General features: G+C 40.9%; 1 protein-coding gene across 3 annotated transcripts in view; it reads left to right on the forward strand.

Annotated features, from left to right (window-relative positions):
* Positions 1-23,923, forward strand: part of STK39 (serine/threonine kinase 39) — a 301,230-nt gene that overhangs the window by 230,613 nt on the left and 46,694 nt on the right. For all 3 annotated transcript variants that reach the window (XM_060152718.1, XM_060152717.1, XM_060152716.1), the window contains 2 exons: positions 10,706-10,758; positions 14,875-14,943. In XM_060152718.1, the coding sequence (XP_060008701.1) occupies positions 10,706-10,758; positions 14,875-14,943 (122 nt within the window). The remainder of the gene's footprint in view (positions 1-10,705; positions 10,759-14,874; positions 14,944-23,923) is intronic.

A 23,923-nucleotide genomic window follows, 5' to 3' on the forward strand; every position in this document is an offset into this window, starting at 1 on the left:
TATATGTATTCTTTTTCATTTTTTTAATTATGGTTTATCACAGGATATTGAATACACTTACCTGTGCTGTACGGTAGGACCTTGTTGTTTATCCATCCTATATACAGTACTTTGCATCTGCTAGTCCCAAACTTCCAAACCAATGCTTCCCCCCTTCCTCCCCCTTGGCAACCACAAGTCTGTTATGTGTGTCTGTGAGTCTGTTTATTTTAGATCCCACATATAAGTGATATATGGTATTTATCTTTCTCTTTCTGCCCTAGTTTGCTGAGGATGACGATCTCTAGGTCCATCCATGTAGCTGAAAATGGCATTATTATTCTTTTTTATGACTAATATTCCATACAATACAGTATAATTAATTATAGTCACCCTGCTGTACATTACAGCCCCATGGCATATTTACTTTATAACTGGAAGTGTGTACCTTTTGACCCCCTTCACCCATTCTCCCCACCACCATCTCTGGTGACCACCAATCTAGTCTCTGTGTTCATGAGCTTGGGTTTGTTTTGTTTTTTTGCTTGTTTTGCTAATCTTTAATGTAGCTTTCCCTGGATTCAGTTATACATATAAATCAATAGGAACATTACAAGAATAGGAAAGTTAAAATAAAGCATGGTTCTTGCTCCTTTTGTGATCACCTAAGGTTTAAAGACTTCTGTTTTCATCTACTCACTTTATATTTATTGCAACTCTACTAATGTTCTTTTATGGGTGACTTTCTTGATTAGTAGCACAAATTCTTTAAAGCTTTTAAGCAAAAAGTTATCCTTTCTGTGTTCTGAAGCAACAAAGTTTGGTGTTCAGCTCAGCACATGTGCAAGTTCTTGGCCAGACACAGAGCTTCCTTTTGAAGTTCAGACAGCCTGCAGCCCACCTGCCTTAGCAGCTAGTTAGCCAGCTCTCATGGGGAGGACATAAGTCAATCTCCTACAGGTCACAGCAGAGTGTTACCTCTGCTTCCCATGTATGTTTTAGCTCAAGTGAAAGATCTGTGTTTCATCAGCACACAGACCATCAGACTCGTTCCAGTACTTGCCAGAGTTCAGTCATGAAATCGCCCATTGCAGTACTTGGCAAAGACACTCTGGGGGCATCAGGAAGCTGTCCGCCTAGGCCATTCATTTCTCCAGGTTCTTTGAGCTCCCTCTACTGAGGTAAATCATCAGGAAACAATGTACCTTGGCTATATTATTTCAGCTCCCAGCAGAAACGCCATCATTCAGGTAAGATTTAATATTGTGCCTTCAGCACGTGGGAGAAAAAAAATCCCATCTTTTGCACCACATAGTTGAAGACATTTGTATGAAAAAAAGTTTCTGTCTTTTACACCATAGATTTGAAGACGTTACTCAGTGTCCCTGATAAAGGGCTTTCATAAAAAATGTCTCCGTGATATTAATGCCAAGGGGGGGGAAATGTGCCTTGCATGTTTCCTTTTTGGTAAATTAAGAACTGTATCATGCAGTATTTCCTTCTTTCGTCTTAGCTGCAAGCAAACAGAGCTAAGTTCGGTGCGCTGTTGGAGTACTTGACGTCTCAAGCATGTGTAATGTTCCCTTTAACTAATTTCTGTTCTTTTCAATAATCAAATGTTTGGTTACATACTTGATTTATTTTGAAAGTACTTGCATCCTTTTTTGGCAAGAATTAAACGAACCAAATCAATAGTTAGCAAGGGAGATGATACTTGGCCATAATAGAGTTTGTAGCATTTGGTGCTTTAAAGAAGTAAGCTTCCATTGTCTTGCAAATTTACTCATTCTGGAACCCTGTAAATACGTTCAGCCCCGCCCACCTCCCCACATACTATATCCAACTGCATAAATACACCTGCCTTAACCTGATGTCTAGAGCCCAATTGCACATTTATTGAATTCATGTCTTAGGGGTACCTTTATGTTTTTATTGTTTAATTGACTTGGCGTGTTGATGCAGGATCCTGATTCATTGAAGAGAGGTTTCCATCACAAAAACATTGATGAGTCTGGGTTTTCTGCAGTAAACCCTAACACACTTCAAACTTTCAGGCACAGATGTTAACAAAGGCTGCTTCTATACTTACATCAGTGGATTATAATCAAGAGGCATACACAAAACCCCTAAGTAAGAAGTGTGCTTAATATTTTTTTCCTGCTACTAAAACACGTGAACTCCGACTCGACTAAGTTTCTGTTCTCACCAGCCCTACACATGAGCCAGGTTTTTGTGTGGTCACTGCATCTCCCTTTTCCCTGTGGGTGAACGTGGGTTCAGTAAATATGTTCGCCGCACATTCTGAATGCCGAAAAGGACTGCTACCCATGAAATACGGTTCCACAGTCTTGACAGGAAGCAGAGCCCTTACACAGGGATCTGTTTGCTCATGGTTTACCACAGCTCAGATGTAACACGACTGATTTTGTACTGTGTAGGTCAAACATTATTAAAATTTTACGATTAGGCTCTGAAGAGAATATGACAAAAATGTTACCATTTTAAAATTTCGGGGTGGTAGGTACACGTGTATTTGTTTTGTTACTCTTGGCACTGTCCTCTGTGTCTGTCATGATTTTTGAAAGCATGTACTGGAGAAAACCGGACCAGATGTGTGTGTTTAGGTTGGAGAGTGGCTCGAGTTGGGGAGAGGAAACAGCTGTGTCCTCTTCTTGGCGGGCATGGAGATTTTCAAGAGGTTTCTGTTAAAGAACAAAACCTTAACCTAGTGTGGACTCTTGCCAGATGAAAACTATTGTTTGTAGACAGGAAAGGCGATTATTTATGATAATTTTTTGCACGTGATTTATTCATAGGTGTCAGCCTGGTACAGAGCATCAGAAATCTCTGTATGCAAGGCTCTGCATATGCACCTCTAATTTAAGTGTCTGCTGTGTGAAATCATAGGCAGCCAGATTGTCTGCTCCCTGCGGGCTGCAAATCTAAAAGGGTCCTTCAGCACGCCCCACAGCAGTGGGAGGCTTCAGAGTCCTTAGCCTGTGGTTTTAGTTGTAGAAAAACCTGCAGACAACCAGCACGTAAGGTCAAATTTTTTGGTATGTCAGGATACCTTATTTAAAGGAACCCGTGTCTGTGTGTGTGCAGGTGTGTCCGCTTGCACATATGCATGTGTATGTTTGTCACTGCTCTTGTTTTTTTTTTTTCTTTTCTTTTTTTTTTGGTTAAAGGGAACAGTATGACATCCTGATCTATTTGACATTGATCATGAGCTATGTGATGCTGCATGGCTTCACGTAGACTAGAATTCTGGATGCTACGAACTTATATCCTTTCTAGACTATAGGCATACTTCTGGGTGTCGAGGTATAATGCTGAGAGGAATTTTCACTTTCACTTTTTAGGACACTCACTGGTCTAAAAGGCTCTTTTGAGGCAAGTCAAATGCAAGGCCGGGGGTTGGAGGGGAGAGGGAGGTATAGGACTCGATTACTGTTCTCACACTCCTGGAGCATGTGGCTTGTGCTACGTGGAGATACATACGTGTAGGAGAGCTTTGATTTCAGGCAGGCCTTTGGGGCACGGTGCTGGTGGGTACAGCGGTGGCGCTCCACCTTTACTTCTGCCATCACATCCATCATACGTGAAACAAATTCCCATCAACAACACCTGTCATTGCATGCAGTAATTCTTAACTAGGGGCAGGGGGTTACTGGGGGAAAAAACTTCTTTCTTTAGAGATTGTGCATCCGTCCCCTGCCTGCAGCTTGAGAACCACCAGGTGGAGAATAAAGAGCAGTCATCTAGGAATCTCAGTCCCTGGTTTGGGTGTCCTTTCTGCCATGAGTGGCTACTAAGATAGGGCTGATACCTAGTAGGTGATCAATAAGGATTTAGGGAGTGTTGAGTGAATTAACCAGCTGTGTAGCCTTAAGCAAGCCACTTAATCTCTGTGGCTTCTGTTTCCTCACCCGAGGAATGAGGGAAATGGATTAGATGACCTCCAGGGCCCCTTTCAGTTGTAAAATTATATGATTCTGTGATTGGACCTTTACCCCAGAGGAAGATTAATTTGACAGGAGTATGAAGGATGGATAGAGTGAGAGCCAAGAGGTGGGGGAATGCTCCTTCCTCTGAATCAGTCTGATATTTCCTTTTATGCCCCTATTTTTAAAGCACGCGTTTACCTTGGGGTCTTCCCGGTGATTTTACGTAGATCAGCTGTCACTCTCTGGGCAGATTGTAAACCCATTCAGGACTGGAACCGTGGCTTTCTGCCCACTTCTGTGTGCCTCAAAAGTTAAGGCATCACAATGCCTGTTAGTGGCGTGAGGGAGCCACGTGGTGCTTGCACACAGTTCGTTTAATCTGTGAGGGAAGCTGAGGAAACTGCAGGTGAGGCAGGGGAAGCAGCTGGTGAGGGTCTGAACTGCAAAGTGAGCTTGGATGAGTCCAGGTGGGTCTCCAGCTTTTACGGCAGTCTACTTAGCTGACGTAAAGACCCCGTTCTGGGAAAGCCCGGGGTGAGGTAAACGTGGCCTGGCCGTAGGAAGCTTCTTCTTTCTCTTCCTGATTCTTTTGTCACTGGCCTTACGCTGTAGGTGTCCTTCAACTTATCGCTACGTTGGCATTTTTCACATCTCATGAAGGACAGCAGTTTTCTTCCTGGGCTACACGTTCATCTACCAAAGGTCACACCCTGAGTACTAGCTCTCTCACCTTTTGTGGCCCTTTTCCCTTCTGCTGTACATCTTTAGTTTTAGCAGCAGCTTTCTCTGTGTATATCTGCATGGTGCCTGTGAGTGTGGATAAAATACTCTTTGGTCATTAAACCATTTATTCTCATGTGCAGCAGATAATGGTGGTGACCTGCCCTTGGTCAGTAGTAGTGGCGTCTTAGAGAAATGGATGACCTGAGAAACTTAAGGAAGGTATAGCCCACGGGTCATGGCAGGTGGCTGGTCATGGTGGGGAGACGGACAAGAGCAGGTCTCAGAGGGTCATGCTAAGGATTTGGAATCTTGCTTTAAGAATAAGGAGACGGAAATGGAGTTTTTCAGCAAGGGAGTGACCTGACTGGGTTTTCAGGTACAAGCTGATTGACTCCTCTGGAGACCGTGAGCTTGAATGTGGAGAGACCAGTTAGGAGCCCCTGCAGACTCAGGGCGGGGCTGATAGAGCCTCAGGTAAGGGTTGTGCTCTGGCAAAGACGATATGTAACGTTTATTAAGTTCTAGATCTAGTCCAGACGTGCTCTTCAGACACCTGCTTTTGGATATATCCTTTACCCTCTCTGAGCCCCCTCCATTTCCTCATCTGTAAAATAATAGGGGTAATAGTCATCCCTACCTGAAGGGTTGTTTTGAGCATGGAATGAGACGACACATGTGAAGCCTGAAGCACGTACCAGCAGGTTGTAAATGTTATTAATGATTATTTTCCCCACCTCATAGTTGAGGAAACGGATTCCAGAGGCCAGACAAGCAGCAGGTGGATCTGAACTCAGACCTCTCTCCACAGTTTCACAGGCTCACCTCCTTAGCACCTCGCTGCCTCCTGTTACGGAGAGGTGTCCTGTGTCTCTTCCTAAACCTGTGGGAAAGGACGTCAGTTCAGTGCCAAGAGTAGGAAAGAAGCAAGCTGAGTGATGCTCCAGCTGACTCCTAGCCCAACATGTTTGAAAGGTCCCCATCCTGCTCCCGAGAGGGGGAGACGCTCTAGGGGTCCAGGAGTCCCTCTGGACTTCCTTGGACACCAGCAACTTTCCCCTCACCTGGGATGTTGTTGGCTAAGAAAATCCCCTGCTGCTTAGGAGGGAAGGGGCACCTCTGGATCCTGGGAAACACTGTACCTCCTGCCCTTACAGGGATCCTGAGTGGTGTTACTCCAACTACATCCTTCAACTTCAGAGCTTGGGGAACTGGTTGACTTTCAGCCTCACTCCAGAGCACCCTGTGATGGAGGGTACGCAGCGCCAATGGCACTTAGAGTTTATGATGCCCTTTGGCAGTGAGTGGTCTTTGGACTTCTAAGCGTTTTGCTTCCATCTGGTTCTTGGGGGGGTGCATGCGCCCCCATGTATTTGTTGGCACGGGCTAAGAGACATTCACGTGCAGCTGAGGAATGCAAATAGTTCTGAGCTGGCCTTTTAGTTTGGGAGCCCTCCAAAAGCAGTAACTCTTTCAGGTTGTCTTGACATGGTAAATTAAGAGGTGCAGGAAAGTGCTACATCCTGGAAAGTATATACTTCAACTGTCCGGGCCTCCTGCACCTCCACTACCAGGAAGGGTACGTGTTCACTCATGTGTTTGTCGTCACCACCCTCTTAGCCAGAGGCCTCCATTGAGTGTTCACTGTGTCCCTTGCAGATGAATTGAAAGAGCAAAAAGAAAACCCCTACGCATGCCAGTCTGTATCTTGGAACTTCTCACTTTGAATGGACATAGCAAAAAATAAAATTTAACGAAATTAAGCCCCAATCCTGCTTCGTCGTAACCGGGTGGTGCTGAGTAGAGGTTGTCCCCTTTCAATGGGGAATAAGTTTTCCAGCTGGCATAGTCCCCACATTTCCCTGGTTTTTGTTTTTTTGTTTTAAATACACTTTCTGCCATACTCCTTTAACGTTCCTGCAGTAGTGCTTTCAAATTGCTTGTGAGAGTATAAATTGATACAACTTAAATGAAAGGGAATTTGACAGTATCTAGCAAATTGTAAATATATGTATCCTTTGACCAAGCAATTTTCTTCTAGAAAATTTATTTTTATACTCACATATTTGCCAAGTGACATAAGAACAAGGTTATTCATTGAAGCATTATTTATAATAGTGAAAGACTAGAAACAATCTATTCATAGACTGGTAACTGGTTAAAGAAGGATATGGCATACAACAGAATACTACGTCGCTATAAACGAACAGAAAAGAATGAGAAAGCTCTCTGTGAACCTATACGGAGAAATTCCAAGGTATATTATTAAGTTAAATAAAAGGCAAGGTGCAGAGCAGCATATAGAATGCTACTACCATCTCCCACTTGAATTAAACAGGCTAGAGGGAACTCTGTATGTGTATTTGCTAGAGCATACGTAGAAAATCTCAGGAAGGATGCACAGAAAGCCTACAGCATGATTGCCTCTGTGAGTTAGACCAGGAAGATGAGTGACAGGAGTTGAGAGGGCTAGATTGCATGGAATACCCTATTGTACTTTCTGATTTTTAAGCGATTCTTAAGCCATGTGATTGTATTACCTATTTTAAGAAAGAAATTTTTCTGCCTGAGCCCTGTAGGCATTTGCGTCTGTGATGCAGTATATACTCCAATAAGAAATAAGGGATTGTGCCTTACCAAGTTTAAGAGTTGGTTGTTTTGGGACTTTTTTTTAGGATTGAAAGAGTTTTTTTAATAAGAGTTATTAAAGGTCCCCTGGGTCTTGAAACTGTTGCTCTCAAGTTATTCACGTTTCCTCTGGAAAGTTGCTCAGACATAGTGTCTGGCTTTAAATCATACCTATTTTCAGCTTCCCTTACATCAGGAGTATCTTGTGCCATATCAATTAAAGTAAGTGTCCTTTCAATTAAAGGTGTTAAGTATGAGTCCAAAAAAGATTAATTCTTTGTGAAAGGATGACCTTCAGTAGTTAGATCCAATTAGGCATTTTTCCAACTATATTTCATCCTGATGGGACAAGTCTACTACACACAATGAATCACTGTGATCTTTTCAAAGGCGGGTATTTTAGGTTCAGAGTCATAAAAGAATGACGTGACTAGGCAACCTCCATAACTTGAGCCACCGTTGATGTAGATCAAGATTATGGATGTTGGGTATGTATTACTTCTGTGGGATTGATATGTAAAGGATAAGGATGTGCATGATGATATGTTGGATATGGTTCTCATACCTCTCTGCTCATGACCTTAGTAGAACAAACTAATTTAGACAAGCCTGATCAAAAGAAAAAGAGGAAAGGAACAATGGCATAAATTATGGTCACACCTAATTCCTTTTCTTTTTTTCTCCTTCTGTCATTTCATTATTAAACACACTATAAATACTGGCTTTCCTAGTGATTATTTTTTCTTTTTGAATTGTTGTCCTAATTCAACCTTTGCTGATGCACAACACACAAAACGAAGGCGTAAATGAATGCTTGCTAATCTTTTTATAGTAACGTGTAAAATGTTGGGAAATATTTGTTTTCACTCAAAAGTTAAAGGGAATTGAACATTTCTATTTGCGTTAGGTATTTCCAGTATGGAATTGTTGCTCCTCACTCTGCCACTCATTAACTTTGTTAAAAAAACCATTGAATGTACTCACCAAAAAATGGGAAACAAGTAATACCTGCTTTGTATATTTCAAAGGTTTATTATCAGGATCAGATGAAATTTGGTATCAGTATTTCTCAAAGTGTGGTCCTGTAACCCCCGGGGGGTCCTTGAGACCCTTTCAAGGAGCTTATGAGGTGGAAACTATTTTTATAATATTAAGAAAGTATCGGCCTTTTTCTCTCTCATTGTTTCACATACATACAGTAGAATTTCCAGTAGCTGGCTACATGATACGTGATATTGCAGCAGATCGAATACAAAGGCAAATATAAGAATCCAGCTACTTGAAGACAGACGTTACAGAGGTTTACAAAAATAGAAAACAATGCATACTTTTCACTGATTTGTTTTTCTTTTGGAAAGTAAAATAATTTTTTTTTTTGACATTAACATGTGATGGGCTGATTATTTTCATTTTCAAGTGAATTAATAAATATTTTAAAACTTATCAGTTTTAATTCCTAATACAGTAAATATTGATAGATACAACCGACATAAACAAAAGTTCCTTAGGGGTCCTTGATACTTTTTAAGAATGTAAAAGAGTCCTAAGACCAAAAAGTTTGAGAACTGCCAACGGATATAAAAACGCTGTGTAATGTGTGGTGACATTGTAGTTTATGAAGAAAATTCAGGCAACATGCAGACAGCCCTTCCAGTGCAGGCACTGGTTGTTCACTCCACCTCCAGGGCAGGCTTGCTTTCCCTGGGGTCCAAGATGATCTCTGAACCATCTACAGTTGCCTGCAATTTCACGTGTCGGTCATGTGTCTGCTTTTTTAGGGGGAGCATTCACAATTTTCACAGTTTTCAGATTCTCAGAAGGTCCTGAAAGAAGCACAGCTATAGGAATTGCTAATGTCAGCTAGTTCCCATTCTGTCTTCGAGAGGAGTAACGATAAAGTCATGGTGCGGACACCCGAGAGGAGATTCTGAGGTTCCAGGCTCTCATGTCGGTAGCCTGGGCTTGGTTGTCTCTGGAGTTCCTGACCCTTTACCTCTCTGGTTGTGGAAGGTATTAGACTTGGATCAGCTTCTCTAGGCACTGGGAGAAGGGCTTTCTCTCAGTTGGTACCATGCCTTTGTCATCGTTCTGGGCCTCCTCACATTTGGTGTCATAGGATGTGGTAGGACATAAAGAACCACCATCAGACTGTGGACCAAAAAGGGCCCATAGACTGACATCATCAAGGTCCGGGCACTGTACCTAGAGACCAGGAGATATTACCAGAGTTTTAGAGTATCAAAGGGTTTGATCAGACGTTCCTGGCACTGGAAGGAGGATGTTCAGGGCTTGGCGTTCACACCATCTCTGTCTCTGTCTCTGGCACTCGTGGCAGCCGAACAAAGAGTTGAATGCATACAGAAATTACTATTTCATATGTCCTACTGCAGTTTCTTAAAAGTTCTTTTTAAATTAACTTTAATTCTAGCATCTGTCGAGAGTTACTCATAATATTTTAGTGTTCTTATGAGAAAATAAAGCCATTCTGATTATAACTCACGGGCCCTTACTGTTATGTTTTGAAATTAATATGAATGGAAAAATCATATCTTAGATACTTGTTTGTTCCATATTTCCCCAGTGTCATTTGATATTTTGATTGAATGTACATATATGTGTCTATTGTAGTTTAATGTAAGCGTTTTAAATTTCTTAAAAGTTTTATATATTCAGTGGGCAATTTCATAGCATTCAGAGGTCCCCCTCTATTTATTTAGATAAAATTTTTAACAACAAAATACACATCTTATTCTGGACATTTTTGTTGTATGATTTAATGTATAGTGCTGTTGTGAAGTTTATCGCTAAGGCTATCTTCCTTGTTTGTTTCACTTTTAAAAATAATTTGAGAGGACTTCCCTGGTGGTACAGTGGTTAAGACTTTGCCTTCCGATGCAGTGGGTGTGGGTTCGATCTCTGGTCAGGGAGCTAAGATCCCACAGGCTTCACGGCCAAAAAACCAAAACAAAAAACAGAAGCAATATGTGACAAATTCAATAAAAACTTTAAAAATGGTCCACATCAAAAAAAAAAAACTTAAAAAAAATAATTTGATAAAATACTATTTTCCCAGGAAAAAATATGAAAAATGTATTGAATACTATTTATGCTAGACTAAAAGCTTCTGAAATTTTTAATTATGGAATTAAATTTAAGGTTACTGATTTAGTGTAGATTTTATAAAAGGAGCATTTAGTTTTGGAATTTTGTGATACAATCATGTTTGTATAAGGTAAATTCAATCAGTTAAACAATATCTCCCTTTATTCTTGTCATAACTGCCTCTTCCAGTGGAAGAAGTATCTAGAAGTAACCCAAAACTATTAAATGCTATCTATATGTCAGTAGCATCTTGTAAAAATCGGAATACATTTAGTTTGGTTAAACTCTGCTTCATTAGATTTTAATGTGCTATTCGTTATGTATTTCAGGAACTCCAGAAAGGAACTTAATGATATACGATTTGAGTTTACTCCAGGAAGAGGTAAGCTTTAATTGAAATTATCATTTTATTGCTACCAAGAGCATTTCAGAAATTGATTACTAGCATGTAGTTATAATTTGCTATTCAAAAATGTGTTCTCTAAAAACAAAGGAGGGAAGGAAGGAAGAAAGGAAGGATTTGCAATAATTGTGGGGAATCCAAACCGAACCCACTACTGACTGCATGAATTCCAGTGACACGTGCTGCACAGAATATACGCACTTATAAATTACATCTGTTAGCTTGACCATGAAAAGAAGTGCTGGCGTGGTGATTCGGGGCCTAAAGGACATTATGATGAGTGTGATGAGACGCGCGTAGCAGTCTTAATTAGGGTTGAGCAACAAACAGTGACATCAGACCAAAAGGTAGCATACTTTGCCTCTCTGTTGTCGGTTCAGATTACACGAAGCCTGTGCTGAGGAGTATCTGGGCCTCTACTTGCTGCAGGCACCGCTAGGAAACTTGGTAGGAACAGTGCTAGTCTTGCAGCTGAATATAATTTTAGTATTTTGAGTAGTTATTAAAATAGTTTCAAGGCTAGACTGGTTGCTCTTTTAGCGCCTGGATGCCTGGAAGTCATTGAGCCATGTCCTGTTTCTTGGTGTCTCTAGCACCTGGCAGGTGCCTGGTATGCACGAGAATCTCAAGTCATTTTGGTTAATTATTGGATACAGGCTTTGGAGATCACGACATCAGTTGTTAAACAAAAATTGCTCTTTGCACTCTTTAGTGCATAACCAAAACAATCTAGAGAAGTGAAAAACAGATGCTAATGCTAAGACTGGAGCTGTTGACCTTGATCTCTGGTTTCAGACTTTTATATACATGAAAACAGCTTCGATGTCTCATTAGTCTTATACATTTGAACATATTAATATATGTAAGCTAATAACATTCTCTATTTTATGTATTAGAACTCCACGTAAATTTTTATTCGATTAAATAAATTGTATTTGCTAAAATTTTGAAAACCCGAAACTTTCTAGCTTGATAGCTAGTCAGTCAGTTAACTGCTTGACCTCCCTGCTATTATCAACTGTAAGAAGACACAAACTCAAATGCTTACAGGAGCCAAAGTGAATGGTGGGAACTTCAGAAAACCAAAGAGTTCTGTCTAAATACATTCAGGTTCAGTGCCCACCAAACAAAATATGTTCCTGGGCCATAGGTGGTCAGTCATAGATTCATTGGCCCTGATGTCTAGTCCCCTGTAAACACAAAGATTTCATGATTTCCAGTATATTTGAATTAAACATATCTTTTTACAAAAGAAATGTGAATAAGGCCCTGGTGAATTTGCTAACTGATCTTTCTTTCCGGGGGCAGTCTTTGACAATTTAGAGTCAGTCTGTGAAATTGAACAGTTGCCGGTTGCTGTTATCAAAAAGCTGTTTTGTCATAATATAAAGATATGGAGCAGCCAATACTGTAATAAAATCTAGCAGTTATATAATAAATGTTTCAAGTATAGTAAGTAAAAGAATTCTTATTTTAAGGGTTTCTTTTCATCTGATTGTGTAAGATTGACAGTGGCAATAAGAATCAATTTTAATTTCAAAGGTACCAAGGAAATGAATTTCTGAGTTGAGGATTGCTGGGGATAAGACGGCCTTATCAGCATTACCTGGCCCTTTGTGCTAGCTTTGGCAACCTCATTTGCCATGGTTAGATTCAGAGTCTCTGCTTTTGTTGCCCAGACAGAAACCATAGTGCTCGCTTCCTGATGATAGCTGGCCTTCCCTGGGGAGCGAGCACAGCCGTTTAGTTTCAGAAACACCATAGCTATATCACTGTACCTCTGTGATTACTGATGCTGTCTGCATTTGAGATGTTGTTTGCGCTCGATCTGTGCATGCATACCATGTGTACTATGTCTCTGGTGTATACACAGATAAATATATACATCATTGAGTGTGTAATATGAACATATCAAATATTCTGTCGTCATTTGAGGGCAAGCCCTTTGTGTTTACTATGTTGCTGTAATGATCTAGAAAGCAGGGCGTACGTGATTATGATTATTTAACCCGTTTACACATTAGGAACGTCAAGCAGCTTAAAGAAAAATAAATTACCAATTACCTTCAAGTTTTTGTTCTAAACTATTACTGATATGTTACTTAACTTGCATGAAAAATAACTGCTTAATGGCACACACACAGACAAGGAATATTTCCATTTTGACCAACCAGCACAACCCTTTTGCTATTTTAATATGACTCATTTGGTACCCAAGAGTCCTGAAAATAGTCAGAGGTGCTGTACACTTTGCTCATTTGGGAACATTAATTTGCTTCCGTACTGCTTTAGTGCTAGCCCTCAATATGACTTTGTTGATTATTCCATTCTCAACTACTTTCTTTGATTATAGCTCCTTACTCAAGTGTAAGATCTTACTGATACTTTAGAGATGGTGGTAACACATCCAGTTGCTTTTAACCACTGACTACTCTGTGCCCGGTGTCTATGAGGCAGGCACTTTAATTCCATAGGCTTCTTTTCCTGAAGTTTCTAGTGGCATCCAGGAAGATGGCGATTGTGAGGCTGAATGTTCTAAAGCTACATCATTTTCAGAGTAGAGCCTTTCATTATGCTACCTTGGGTTCCATGCTATGAGAGGTTTTATCTCTGAGAGAATTTTATAAAGTGTTTCTTATACTTCTAACAGTAAGGACAAGGCCCAAGATAAGCCCACCTTTTTTTTTTTTTAAGCCCACCTTGTATGGAATTTCATTGTTTAGTAAGATTCCTATGTTTTTCTTTTCCATTTTCTTCATTCCATTTCACTGAATGAGTAAAATGATAGAATACCACAGATTCTCTGAAAGTACAAAGAATATATATCAGCTCTCAAATTTTTATTGGAGATTTAGGAAATAGGGCCATGTATGAGGGAGAAAGAGCACAAGGGTGTAAGGAGCATTTCACATGACCTTTGGCTGCCTCATCATCATCAATTACCATTTGTTGAGTAATTACTATGAGTCAGACACTGGGCTAATAAGCACATTAAAGCCCAGTGTGAAAGATAATTGTACCTTCAGCTATGTGCTCATGCAGGTACACACACACACACACATATACACACACCCCACACACCTGAGCCCACTTACATAATCACCACATGTGAAACACAGGCTAAGCAGGGAAACCCAGTCTGTGTTGAGGGCAGGCTTTGGCATAGCAAACTGCAATTCAGTTTAGGCTTGTTTGATTCAGGAGCTATGCTTTCCCAGTTTCTTCTTATCCAGCTATAGTATTGGCTATTTGTGAGAATATCAGGCCGCCATGGAGACCATGTCATCTCCCTTGTGAAAACGTAGGGGTTCATAATGGTTCTTTGAGCACATGGCAGTTTATCAATTTCCCTTTACAAAGTCTTCAAACAGACTTCTCACTATCGTCGTGTTCGTGTATAACCTCTCAATTAAGTAATTTCAGTTATATTCACTTGCTACAGCCTGTTCAGTCCCATCTTTATGAGATTGCTAACTCCTGTCACATATCATTGAGAAACTACATTCTTTTATCCAACCACATTTTCTAAGAGAATGAGTCTGTTGCTATCAAATGATCAAAGTCATGTTAAAGGATTTTCTTAATAGCATAAATTTAAAGAGCTCATCTTAATAGTCCAACAAGCTCATAGGCTGTTTGTACCAAATATAAGGTTGTATCAAATGCTACGTCTTCAACCTTTGCCATAAATTCTAACTCAGTAGCTACTAATGATAGAAAAGGATTGATGGTGGCTGGAGTTTACCTTGGCAAGAAAGAAGAGCAGTGTTCATAGGGAACAGTTATGAGCTAACTTCTAGAGGGGCATTTGAGAATAACTCAGATAGTAGACAAAGGGTAATAGTTTTTTGGTTCAACAAAAATGAAACAATAAGTTTGTAAAACCTCTGTTGAATAAAGAGCAGGATGCAAATTGTACGTGGCAAAAGTATTTCACATTTTGCTTCTGATTTTTCCTCCTGATAGAATCTGAATTGTTGAATTGAAACACACATGGATGATTTTTCTAAATGAAAAATCTATATTTTACATTGTACTGGATTTGGGGGTTTTATTGTATGGTTACTGATACACCTTCATTTCACGTTTGGGCAGATACGGCAGACGGCGTTTCTCAGGAGCTCTTCTCTGCTGGCTTAGTCGATGGTCATGATGTAGTTATAGGTAAGTCACTTTTTAATGCATGTAGTGTCATTTTGTTGATACATCAAATGGAAATGCACTTAGAAACAGAAGTTTTCATAAAGGAATAATTCTGTGAATTTCTGAAAATTTCTTGAATTCTTATCTTTTATGTGAAATAGGTATATTTAAGAGTCATATTTAACTTCCTGTTTCAAAAGCTCTTAAATGTAATTCTGTCCCATTTGTCTGGATGTGATTTATCCAATGCAGAACGTCACTTATTGGAGATAAAACAAAGAACCTAGAAGACCGAAACGTCCATGACATAGCAAACCCAAGATACTATAAATTCCATGCAGCAAAGTATGGGAACTTCTGAGGTCCTTTCTCTGAGTTTCTCTATTCTTTTTCCTAGCTCTTAGTAAGGTTCATTCATTATAAAGTTTTAAGGTTGGTTAGGACTTAACGATCATTCAGGCCAGTTCTACCATTGTGTAGACAAGGAAGCGAATTCCTAAAGTGATTCAGTGGTTTGTCCAGGGCCATGCAGCTGGGTTCTGGCAGAATCACCACACTTTGAGACTGTGGCTCTTTCTACTACTTTTAGAATCAAGAAAAAAAAGCTGCGTGGAACTAGGGGAGCCTGCTAGCTCTAGGCATGCTGATAGGAGCAAGAAATGACTGCTGGCCAAGCAAGGCAGAAAAGCTGTGTAGAGGCAGAAAGTGTCATCTAAGAAAAAGCACAGCTGATTCTACCTAGGGTGAGGGTGAGGGTGAAGGGCTCCACACTCTTCAGCAAATTCTGAGTTTATGAAGATTTTATAATGTAGCCTATTACTGCATATTGGTAATGAAGATCCTAAGTAATAAGGATGAGTTAATATTAATTATGACATTATGTTCATTATATTGTTAATTATATATAATATAATTATAATAACACTATAATAGTATTATGATAAAAGTTTCTTTAAAAATATTCAAATCAAAGCCAATCCTTGAAATAGCTTGGGGCCCTTAAATGATATGTTTTAACTTTTTTAAAAAATCACATACTTGAAATAAATCCTTCCCCAAAAATACTGGAGTGTGTCACTAAGAGGGAGCTTGAGGTAGATATACTTACCCATCAGAATAGCTTGTTCTGGGCTTCCCTGGTGTTGCAGTGGTTGGGAGTCCGCCTGCCGATCTAGGGGGCATGAGGTCGTGCCCGGGTCCGGGAGGATCCCATATGCTGCGGAGCGGCTGGGCCCGTGAGCCATGGCCGCTGGACCTGCGCGTCTGGAGCCTGTGCTCCGCAACGGGAGAGGCCAGAACAGTGAGAGGCCCGCGTACCACAAAAAAAAAAAAAAAAAAGAATAGTTTGTTCTTAGAATCTCTATAATATACATCATTATAAAGTGAATTGTTTGGGCTTCCCTGGTGGCGCAGTGGTTGAGAATCCGCCTGCCAATGCAGGGGACACGGGTTCAAGCCCTGGTCCGGGAAGATGCCACATGCCGCAGAGCAACTAGGCCTGTGCACCACAACTACTGAGCCTGCGCTCTAGAGTCCATGTGCCACAACTGCTGAAGCCCATGCACCTGGAGCCCATGCTCTGCTACAAGAGAAGCCACCGCCATGAGAAGGGTGCGCACCACAATGAAGAGTAGCCCCCGATCGCTGCAACTAGAGAAAGCCTGCACGCAGCAACGAAGACCCAGTGCAGCCAAAAATAAATAAATTTATTAAAAAATAAAGTGAATTGTTTTATGTAAATAAGAGTAACAGGGAGTTTAGTGGGAGATTGGAATTCTGACTAAAGAATCAGTACCTAATATGTTATTGGTATACAAATATTCATAAATGTAGGTACAAAGATATCTTTGTAATTAGAAAAAAGTAAGCTTTTCCTGATTAATTACACATGAAGTGTACACATTGGCCTCACTAGGGAGCTCTGTTTCCTTTGCCAAGTGGTACATGTGTAAAGAGATAGAGACATATTTTAAAGGAAAGTGACATGCACATGGACCTACAGGTGTGTGTATATATTTCCTTGTATATTGTCTTTCCTACTTTACTTTAAAACCTTGTGAGGTCCCATGGCCAGCTGAGTTCTTCCCTCAGTTTTCTGATCGAAGTGAGGGGAAGTTGAGTAATAAGATCAATTCAACTTCGGCATCTATTGTATCAGTAAGTTCCATCTCAGAATTCTTTATGTTAACAGTTGATAAACGTAGATTCTCTCATTTGAAAAAATGAGCACACACCTCTGTGTCTTAGTTTACCTGAAGAAACAAGGAGAAAAGTTAATGGCTAGATCAAGATACCCTGTAAGGTATTGGTATATTTTCCTTAAAGAGAGCTATGGTCCATACCCAAAGCAGCCAGAATTTAAAATTAATTAACAAATAAAAAATAATTTTAAAACACCCACTAATGTCTCCTATTTGGCAAAAAAGTTGAGGAGCACATGGTCTTTTGATTTGAGGTCATCGTGGCAGGTGGTAGGGCGCAGGAAGAATGAAAGAGATTCGTGGAGAAGTATCAGGTCACATCTTTATTTAAGCATGATCTTGCTTCAGGCCTACCGTCAAATTTAGTGTACTTCTTTTTTCGCCCCAGGCTCAGGTGAATCTAAGCGAGAGGATTTTGGATTGTTGAGTTTTTTAAAAGTGGAAATTAAGGCATAATTCACGTCCAAATTATTGAGTGTGATTTAAATAACCAGAAAGCTTGGGGCTTCCCTGGTGGTGCAGTGGTTGAGAGTCCGCCTGCCGATGCAGGGGACACGGGTTCGTATGCCGGTCTGGGACGATCCCACGTGCCGCGGAGCAGCCGTGCCCGTGAGCCATGGCCACTGAGCCTGCGCGTCCGGAGCCTGTGCTCCGCAGCGGGAGAGGCCACAACAGTGAGAGACCCGCGTACCGCAAAAAAAAATAATAATAATAAATAAATAACCAGAAAGCTTCTGTTTTTCTATGCTGTATTTATTCTTCCCCAAATTTTTCATTTTGCCTTTTTCCCCTTCTTAGAGCTGAAGTGTAGAGTGTTGGAGTGAGACTGAGCGTGTGCACTTGTTCCTTATCTAGCAGTACTGACCACACCTCACAGGGACAGCTCACCTAAGAGTTACAGTGTCTGCATATTTCATTTGATTATCACATCAATTCTATAAGGTAGAGAGGACAGGTTTTAATCAATATTTTATGGACAAAAAAGGGAGGTCAAAAGAAGTTTCTGGGTTATTATAACTTGTCATAGTCCCTGAACTTGGATCTTGTGATTCCAAGCCCAGAGCCTAATCCTGAACCTGACACTCTGTGTACAATTAATCCAATATCTTTAGCCTTGAAGAAGGGACCTAGATAATTTTAACTGGTTTCGTTGTCTCTTGGGGAAAAAAAAAAATAGCTTGCCCTTACCTGTTTTTCCTGTATCAGTAGATGATTTATATTCTAAGTGTTGACTATTTGATAGACAGGTGAAATGTGTTTAATTCTGTCCCCTCTAACCCATCTCAGCCCCTCCTGCATCACTTACCTCCCTCTTTACTAGATTTGTCCCGCCAGCACATGGACATGTTTTTGTCTCCCATTCTAAAACCCTCTCTTTACTCCACCTCCCGTTACAGCTACTTCTCTTCATCCCCTTGCAACTAAAGTCCTCAAAAGAATTGCCCCTGACTTCAGTTCTTCTTGTACCACTGTCTCTTGAACTCACTCCAGTCAACTTCCTCACTCCACTCAGACTATTTTTTCCAAAGCCATATCTGGGGAAGGCACACCCTTGGTAAATGCAAAGACAGATGTGGCCGGAGCGGAGTGAGCAAGATGGAGGGAGAGAAGACACATGATCTGTGAATGACTGCCTGCCGCGCTCCTAAATCCATTGGTTAATTCTCAGTGACCTGTCAGCAGCATTGGGCATAGTGGACAATGCCCTGCTCCATAAGTGTTTTCATTTGGTTTTTAAGACTCCATTCTCTCTTGGTTCTCCCACCTTATTTATGCTTCCTTCTTAGTCTTTTTTTTTTGTTTTGATTTTTTGTTTTTTGCGGTACGCGGGCCTCTCACTGCTGTGGCCTCTCCTGTTGCGGAGCACAGGCTCCGGATGCGCAGGCTCAGCGGCCATGGCTCACGGGCCCAGCCGCTCCGCGGCATGTGGGATCTTCCCGGACCGGGGCACGAACCCGCGTCCCCTGCATCAGCAGGCGGACTCTCAACCACTGTGCCACCAGGGAAGCCCTTTAGTCTTTTTTGTTGGTTCCTCTTCATCTCTCTGACCCAGAAATATTGACATGTCCAAGGACTCTTTCCCTGGATTTCTCCTCTTTTCTCTAGTCACTCACATCCTTGGTGATACCATCTGGTTTCATGGTATTAATGCCTTCCACTCTCTAACTCCCACATTTGTATCTCCAGCACAGACCTATCCTTTGAATTCCAGACTCATATTCAGCTCTCTTTTTGGCATCTTCACATAGAAGGCTAATCACTGTCCCAGGTTTAATTAACATCTCCAAGAACCAGCCTCTGTTGTTCCTCCCAATCTGCCCCTCCAGCAGCCTTGTACCCTAAGTTGATGTCAGCTCCATCTTTTCAGGTGCATAAGCCCCAAACCTAAGAGTTGTCCTTGACTTTTCTTTCTCTCATAGTCAATATCCAGCCTATCTAAATGTACCCGAGACCCAGCCCTTATTCACCATCTCCCATCCTGTTTCAAACCCCTCTCATCTCTCAGTTGAATTATTGCCTTCATCTAGTCACTGGTCTCCCTGCTTATGACTTTGCCTCCTTTCAGCCTATTCTCATCACAGCAGCCAGAGAGATACAAGTAAAACATAAGTCAGATACAAAAGGCCACACATATTACGATTCCATGTATATGAAATGACCGCAATATGCAAATCTGTAGAGTCAGGACATAGAGTAGTGGTTGCCAAGGCCTGAGAGGGACAGGGGAAAGGGGAGTGACTGCTTAGGGGTCTTGGGCTTCTCTTTGCAGTGCTGAAAGCATTCTGGAATTAGAAGTGATGATGGTTGTACAGCCTTGTGACTATACTAAAAACCACTGAATTGTGCCCTTTAAAAGGGTGAGTTTTATGATATATGAATTACATCTCAATAAAAAAAGTGTGAGCGAGATCACATTAATGCTTTAAATAAAACTCTAATAGCTCTCCATCCCACATCTCAGTGGCTTACAATCCTCTATATGATCTGTCCCCTGTCATTTCTCAGACCCTTCCCTCTCTTTGGCTCCCCCTCTTCCCCATTTCACCCCAGCCACACTGGCCTTTATACTTGGGATTCTCCTTCCCCAGGTACACCTGGGTATCTCCTAGTGCTTAAATGCTGCCTCTCAAAGGGGCCTTCCCTGCCCGGCTACTTAGAATTGCAACCCGCTCCCAACTCTCTACCCCCATCCTTACTTAAGTACTTTACCTAGTCTCTCCCCATCTAATAGGCTATATTTCATTTATTCATTATTTAACTATATAGGATTTTCCCTTGAGCATAAGTTTCTTGAAGGCCAGGATTTTTGTTTTGTTAAGTGCTATTTTCCCAGTGCCCCAAACTACATTTCATATAGTAGCCACTCAGTAACTTGTTAGAGATAAACAAATACTACCTTGAAATATAGAGATATCTCGTTAACACTTTCTAAAGAAGGCTATTTTAAGTATAGGATTCAATTATTTTAAGAATCTTGCTTTCAAGAGTACAGAATTCGAGTGGCATTTCACAAATACGAAGGACATTCACTTGACAAAGTTTGCATCAAAAATAGTCCAGTTCAATTGAGAACATTGGCACGTAGAGGTCTGGGTGATTTCTTGTGTGTGTATTTTTTCAGTTTCCATAATATAAAACAGATAACATTTAAATAGATTAAACATTCCTTTTTTTCCCCCACCAGAATTTCCTCTTGAATCAGAGTAAATGCTTTGGGCAATATAAAAAAAACTGAATAAAGCAATAGTATATGTTACGGTGCAGTGAGTGTTATGACTTTTACTATAATGTGGCAAACAGAATGTTACAAAAAAATTTTCAGTATCCAGCTTCAGGGTAATCTGCCTTTAGTGCCAGCCTTCACAAAGCAGAATTTAGACTGAAGGAGCAGTTTAGTGACATGGAGTGATTGCTTTCTCACACAAGCAGAGCAGCACAGAAATTAAATGCAGCATTTGTAGACTGAAATCATAAACCCAGTTCAGTTGTGCTTCAATGCAGCACTACCTTAGGCAAGAAACAGAAAATATATCTAGGCCTTGTGTAAATCAGAACTAAGAATGACAAGCCCTCCTGGGTGGGTGTTGGTTTAAAGTAAGTTAACTTTGCAAGATGCAAAACTTGATGCATGTATGAATTTGCTTCTCTTGCCTTGCTGGGATGGCTGACAAATAGACCAGATGTGAGTCCTTGATCCATGTGTTTCAAAGAGGGACCCTCAGTGAGGCAGCAGAGATACTTGGTCCCTTTGCCTCCTAGTTCAGAAACAGCCCATCTGAAGTTTTCTCAGCAGTAGAAGCAGAGAGGAGAGAAAATTAAAAACAAATTCATGTAGAAAAGAAAGCAAAAGTTCTGAATTCTCTTCACGCCTTATGCTACGTGATACTTTTGAGTCTCTGTTGAATGAGTGTTAGGACCTCAGCAGTGGAAGGAACGCTGATGAGTGTGTTAAGCTAGCCAGTTACCTCTCCTCCTTCTATCTCCAAGGCCCGTTCCAGGGTCCAAGATTTGACAGTGAGTGAATGTGGAAGAGGAAGCCGCTGGCAGCTTCCTTTTGAGAAAGTGCCTACTGACGGCTCTTTGCTGGGTTTTTACACCACTGTTTCCTGGCTTTGTAACATATGTCTTTTTTTTTTTTTCTCCCCTTTAAGTGGGTTGAGAACCAGATGTTGGAATTTCTGTGTCCTGAGAAGGGAGCTCTGTTTCTGCATTTATTTATACAGTTTTCCTTTGAGGGATTTTGTGCCTAGGTAACTAGTTAGCATGGCCCTGGAAGCTAATATTAGCTATATATATTCCCATAAGCTCTCTCAGTGGACTTTCGGACATTCTGTTGATGTCCCTGGCATGCTGTTTTCCTGCACATGGAGAATCCTTTTCAAAACCTGTCTGCCCTCAAAGATTCACTGTAAATGCCGCCTCCAGGAAGCCTTCTCTGATGCTCACCCCCTCCCTAACGAAATCTAGAGGACAGTTTTTTCTTGGCCTGAACACCAGAGAACTATTTTTATCTTTAGCAACATGTGTCTTTCATCCTTCTCTGCTCCTGGCACCGACCTTCTCTTTGTGAGGAGGTTGAGTGCACCTTTAGGGAAAGGCCTGTTTTCTATTTTTTTGAATCTCTACCATCCTTGCCACACATAGGCACTTAAATATGTTTTTGGATAAATGAATAATTTTAATTCCATTTGGGAAATTTAACACTGGAATAGTTCATGAATTGATGACCTGGGCAACACAAATATTATTGCACCCTCTCAAAACTGAAGAGTAATTCACCATGATTGGTTTCTCTCTCTCTCTTTCTCTCTCTCTCTGCCCACCTTCCCCTTCTTTCTCTCTTTCTTAAGAATTGACTTTTCACATGACTTTTGAGTCTTGCCTCTTGGGTAGGAAATGTGGTTGCTCTCGAAGGCCTTCTGTCTTCCAGTGCTTGCTGAGGTTACAGTGTTTGTCTCAGAAGTATAGACTGTGAGATGGCCTGCATCAGAATCTTACCTTGGGTATGTATTTAAAATGCACATTTCTTTTTTTTTTTGTGATACACAGACCTCTCACTGTTGCGGCCTCTCCCATTGCAGAGCACAGGCTCTGGAAGCGCAGGCTCAGTGGCCATGGCTTACGGGCCCAGCCGCTCCGCGGGATGTGGGATCTTCCCAGACCGGGGCACGAACCCGCATCCCCTGCATCGGCAGGCAGACTCTCAACCACTGCGCCACCAGGGAAGCCCATAAAATGCACATTTCTTGATTCCAGCCTAGAGTTATAGAATCTGGAGTCTTGAGCATAGAGGGTGGAAATTTGCATTTTTAACAAGCATCCCATGTGATTCTTAAACACAGTAGAATTTTGTGGTTACTTCTTCAGTTCTGCTTGTGGTAAACTTTGGAGACTGTTTTAGCTCATTTTATCATCTGTATCTCCTTTTCAGTCTCACTAATCTCCTTTGCTTTTCTGCCTGGATTCTCTTCTCCCTTTAGGAGTCTCTTTTAAAACTGCGCCAGTTAACTTTTAAAAACTGTGTGTGTATAAATGGTGTAGATGCGTGGAGGAGCCTCATTGGTATAAATTTTTACCATAATGAGTCATTACAGTTTTATTAAAACTACTGTTGTTGCTTGGGGTGCAGTAGGTCCTCCAGGTGGCCTTCACCTTTTATGTTTCTCTACAATGGCAACGTATCTTTAGGCTCCAAAGTACGCAAGCAACAGAATATTTGCTCGTTCGTGAGCATATGGTTGGATGTGTGAAGTGCTTTGTTCCCCCAGCTATAGCCAGGGATATTTAAGTCTGTTGTGAGATCCAGGATTTATTGAGCAGCCGTGCACTTTTACAATGCAAGTCTTGGAAAAGAGTGAACATATTCTATCTTACATTCAGTTCAGTGATTATGCTGTGATGTTTATTGATGTTGAAATTCAATGAAGGAAAACTGTCATTAAAAAATAGTGTCTCTGTTAAGCAACTGTACTATGATTTTTAAATGGTGACAGATAATTTAAAAAAGGAAGAAAATTCGGTAAGCCCTTCCTGGGTTTAGACAGGCTTAGTGTTAGTTAAATGATGTCAATAAGTACAGTCGAGTGATTCCTGATTAAAAGTTGTCTGTATGTTAAGTTTAATAGGCTAGGGAATTAGGGACTATAAGTGGCTTGGGAGAACTATACTGATTACTTTCCTTGTATATATTTACTAGAAATAAATGTTGAACGGTTTGATATGGCGCGGGGTTACCATTTTCAAAAATGTGCCACTGCCCATTTGATTGTAGCTCATTGCTCCTGGTTTTCCAAATACCA

The sequence above is a fragment of the Lagenorhynchus albirostris genome, chromosome 6 (assembly GCF_949774975.1).
Source record: "Lagenorhynchus albirostris chromosome 6, mLagAlb1.1, whole genome shotgun sequence".
Lineage (NCBI taxonomy): Eukaryota > Metazoa > Chordata > Mammalia > Artiodactyla > Delphinidae > Lagenorhynchus > Lagenorhynchus albirostris.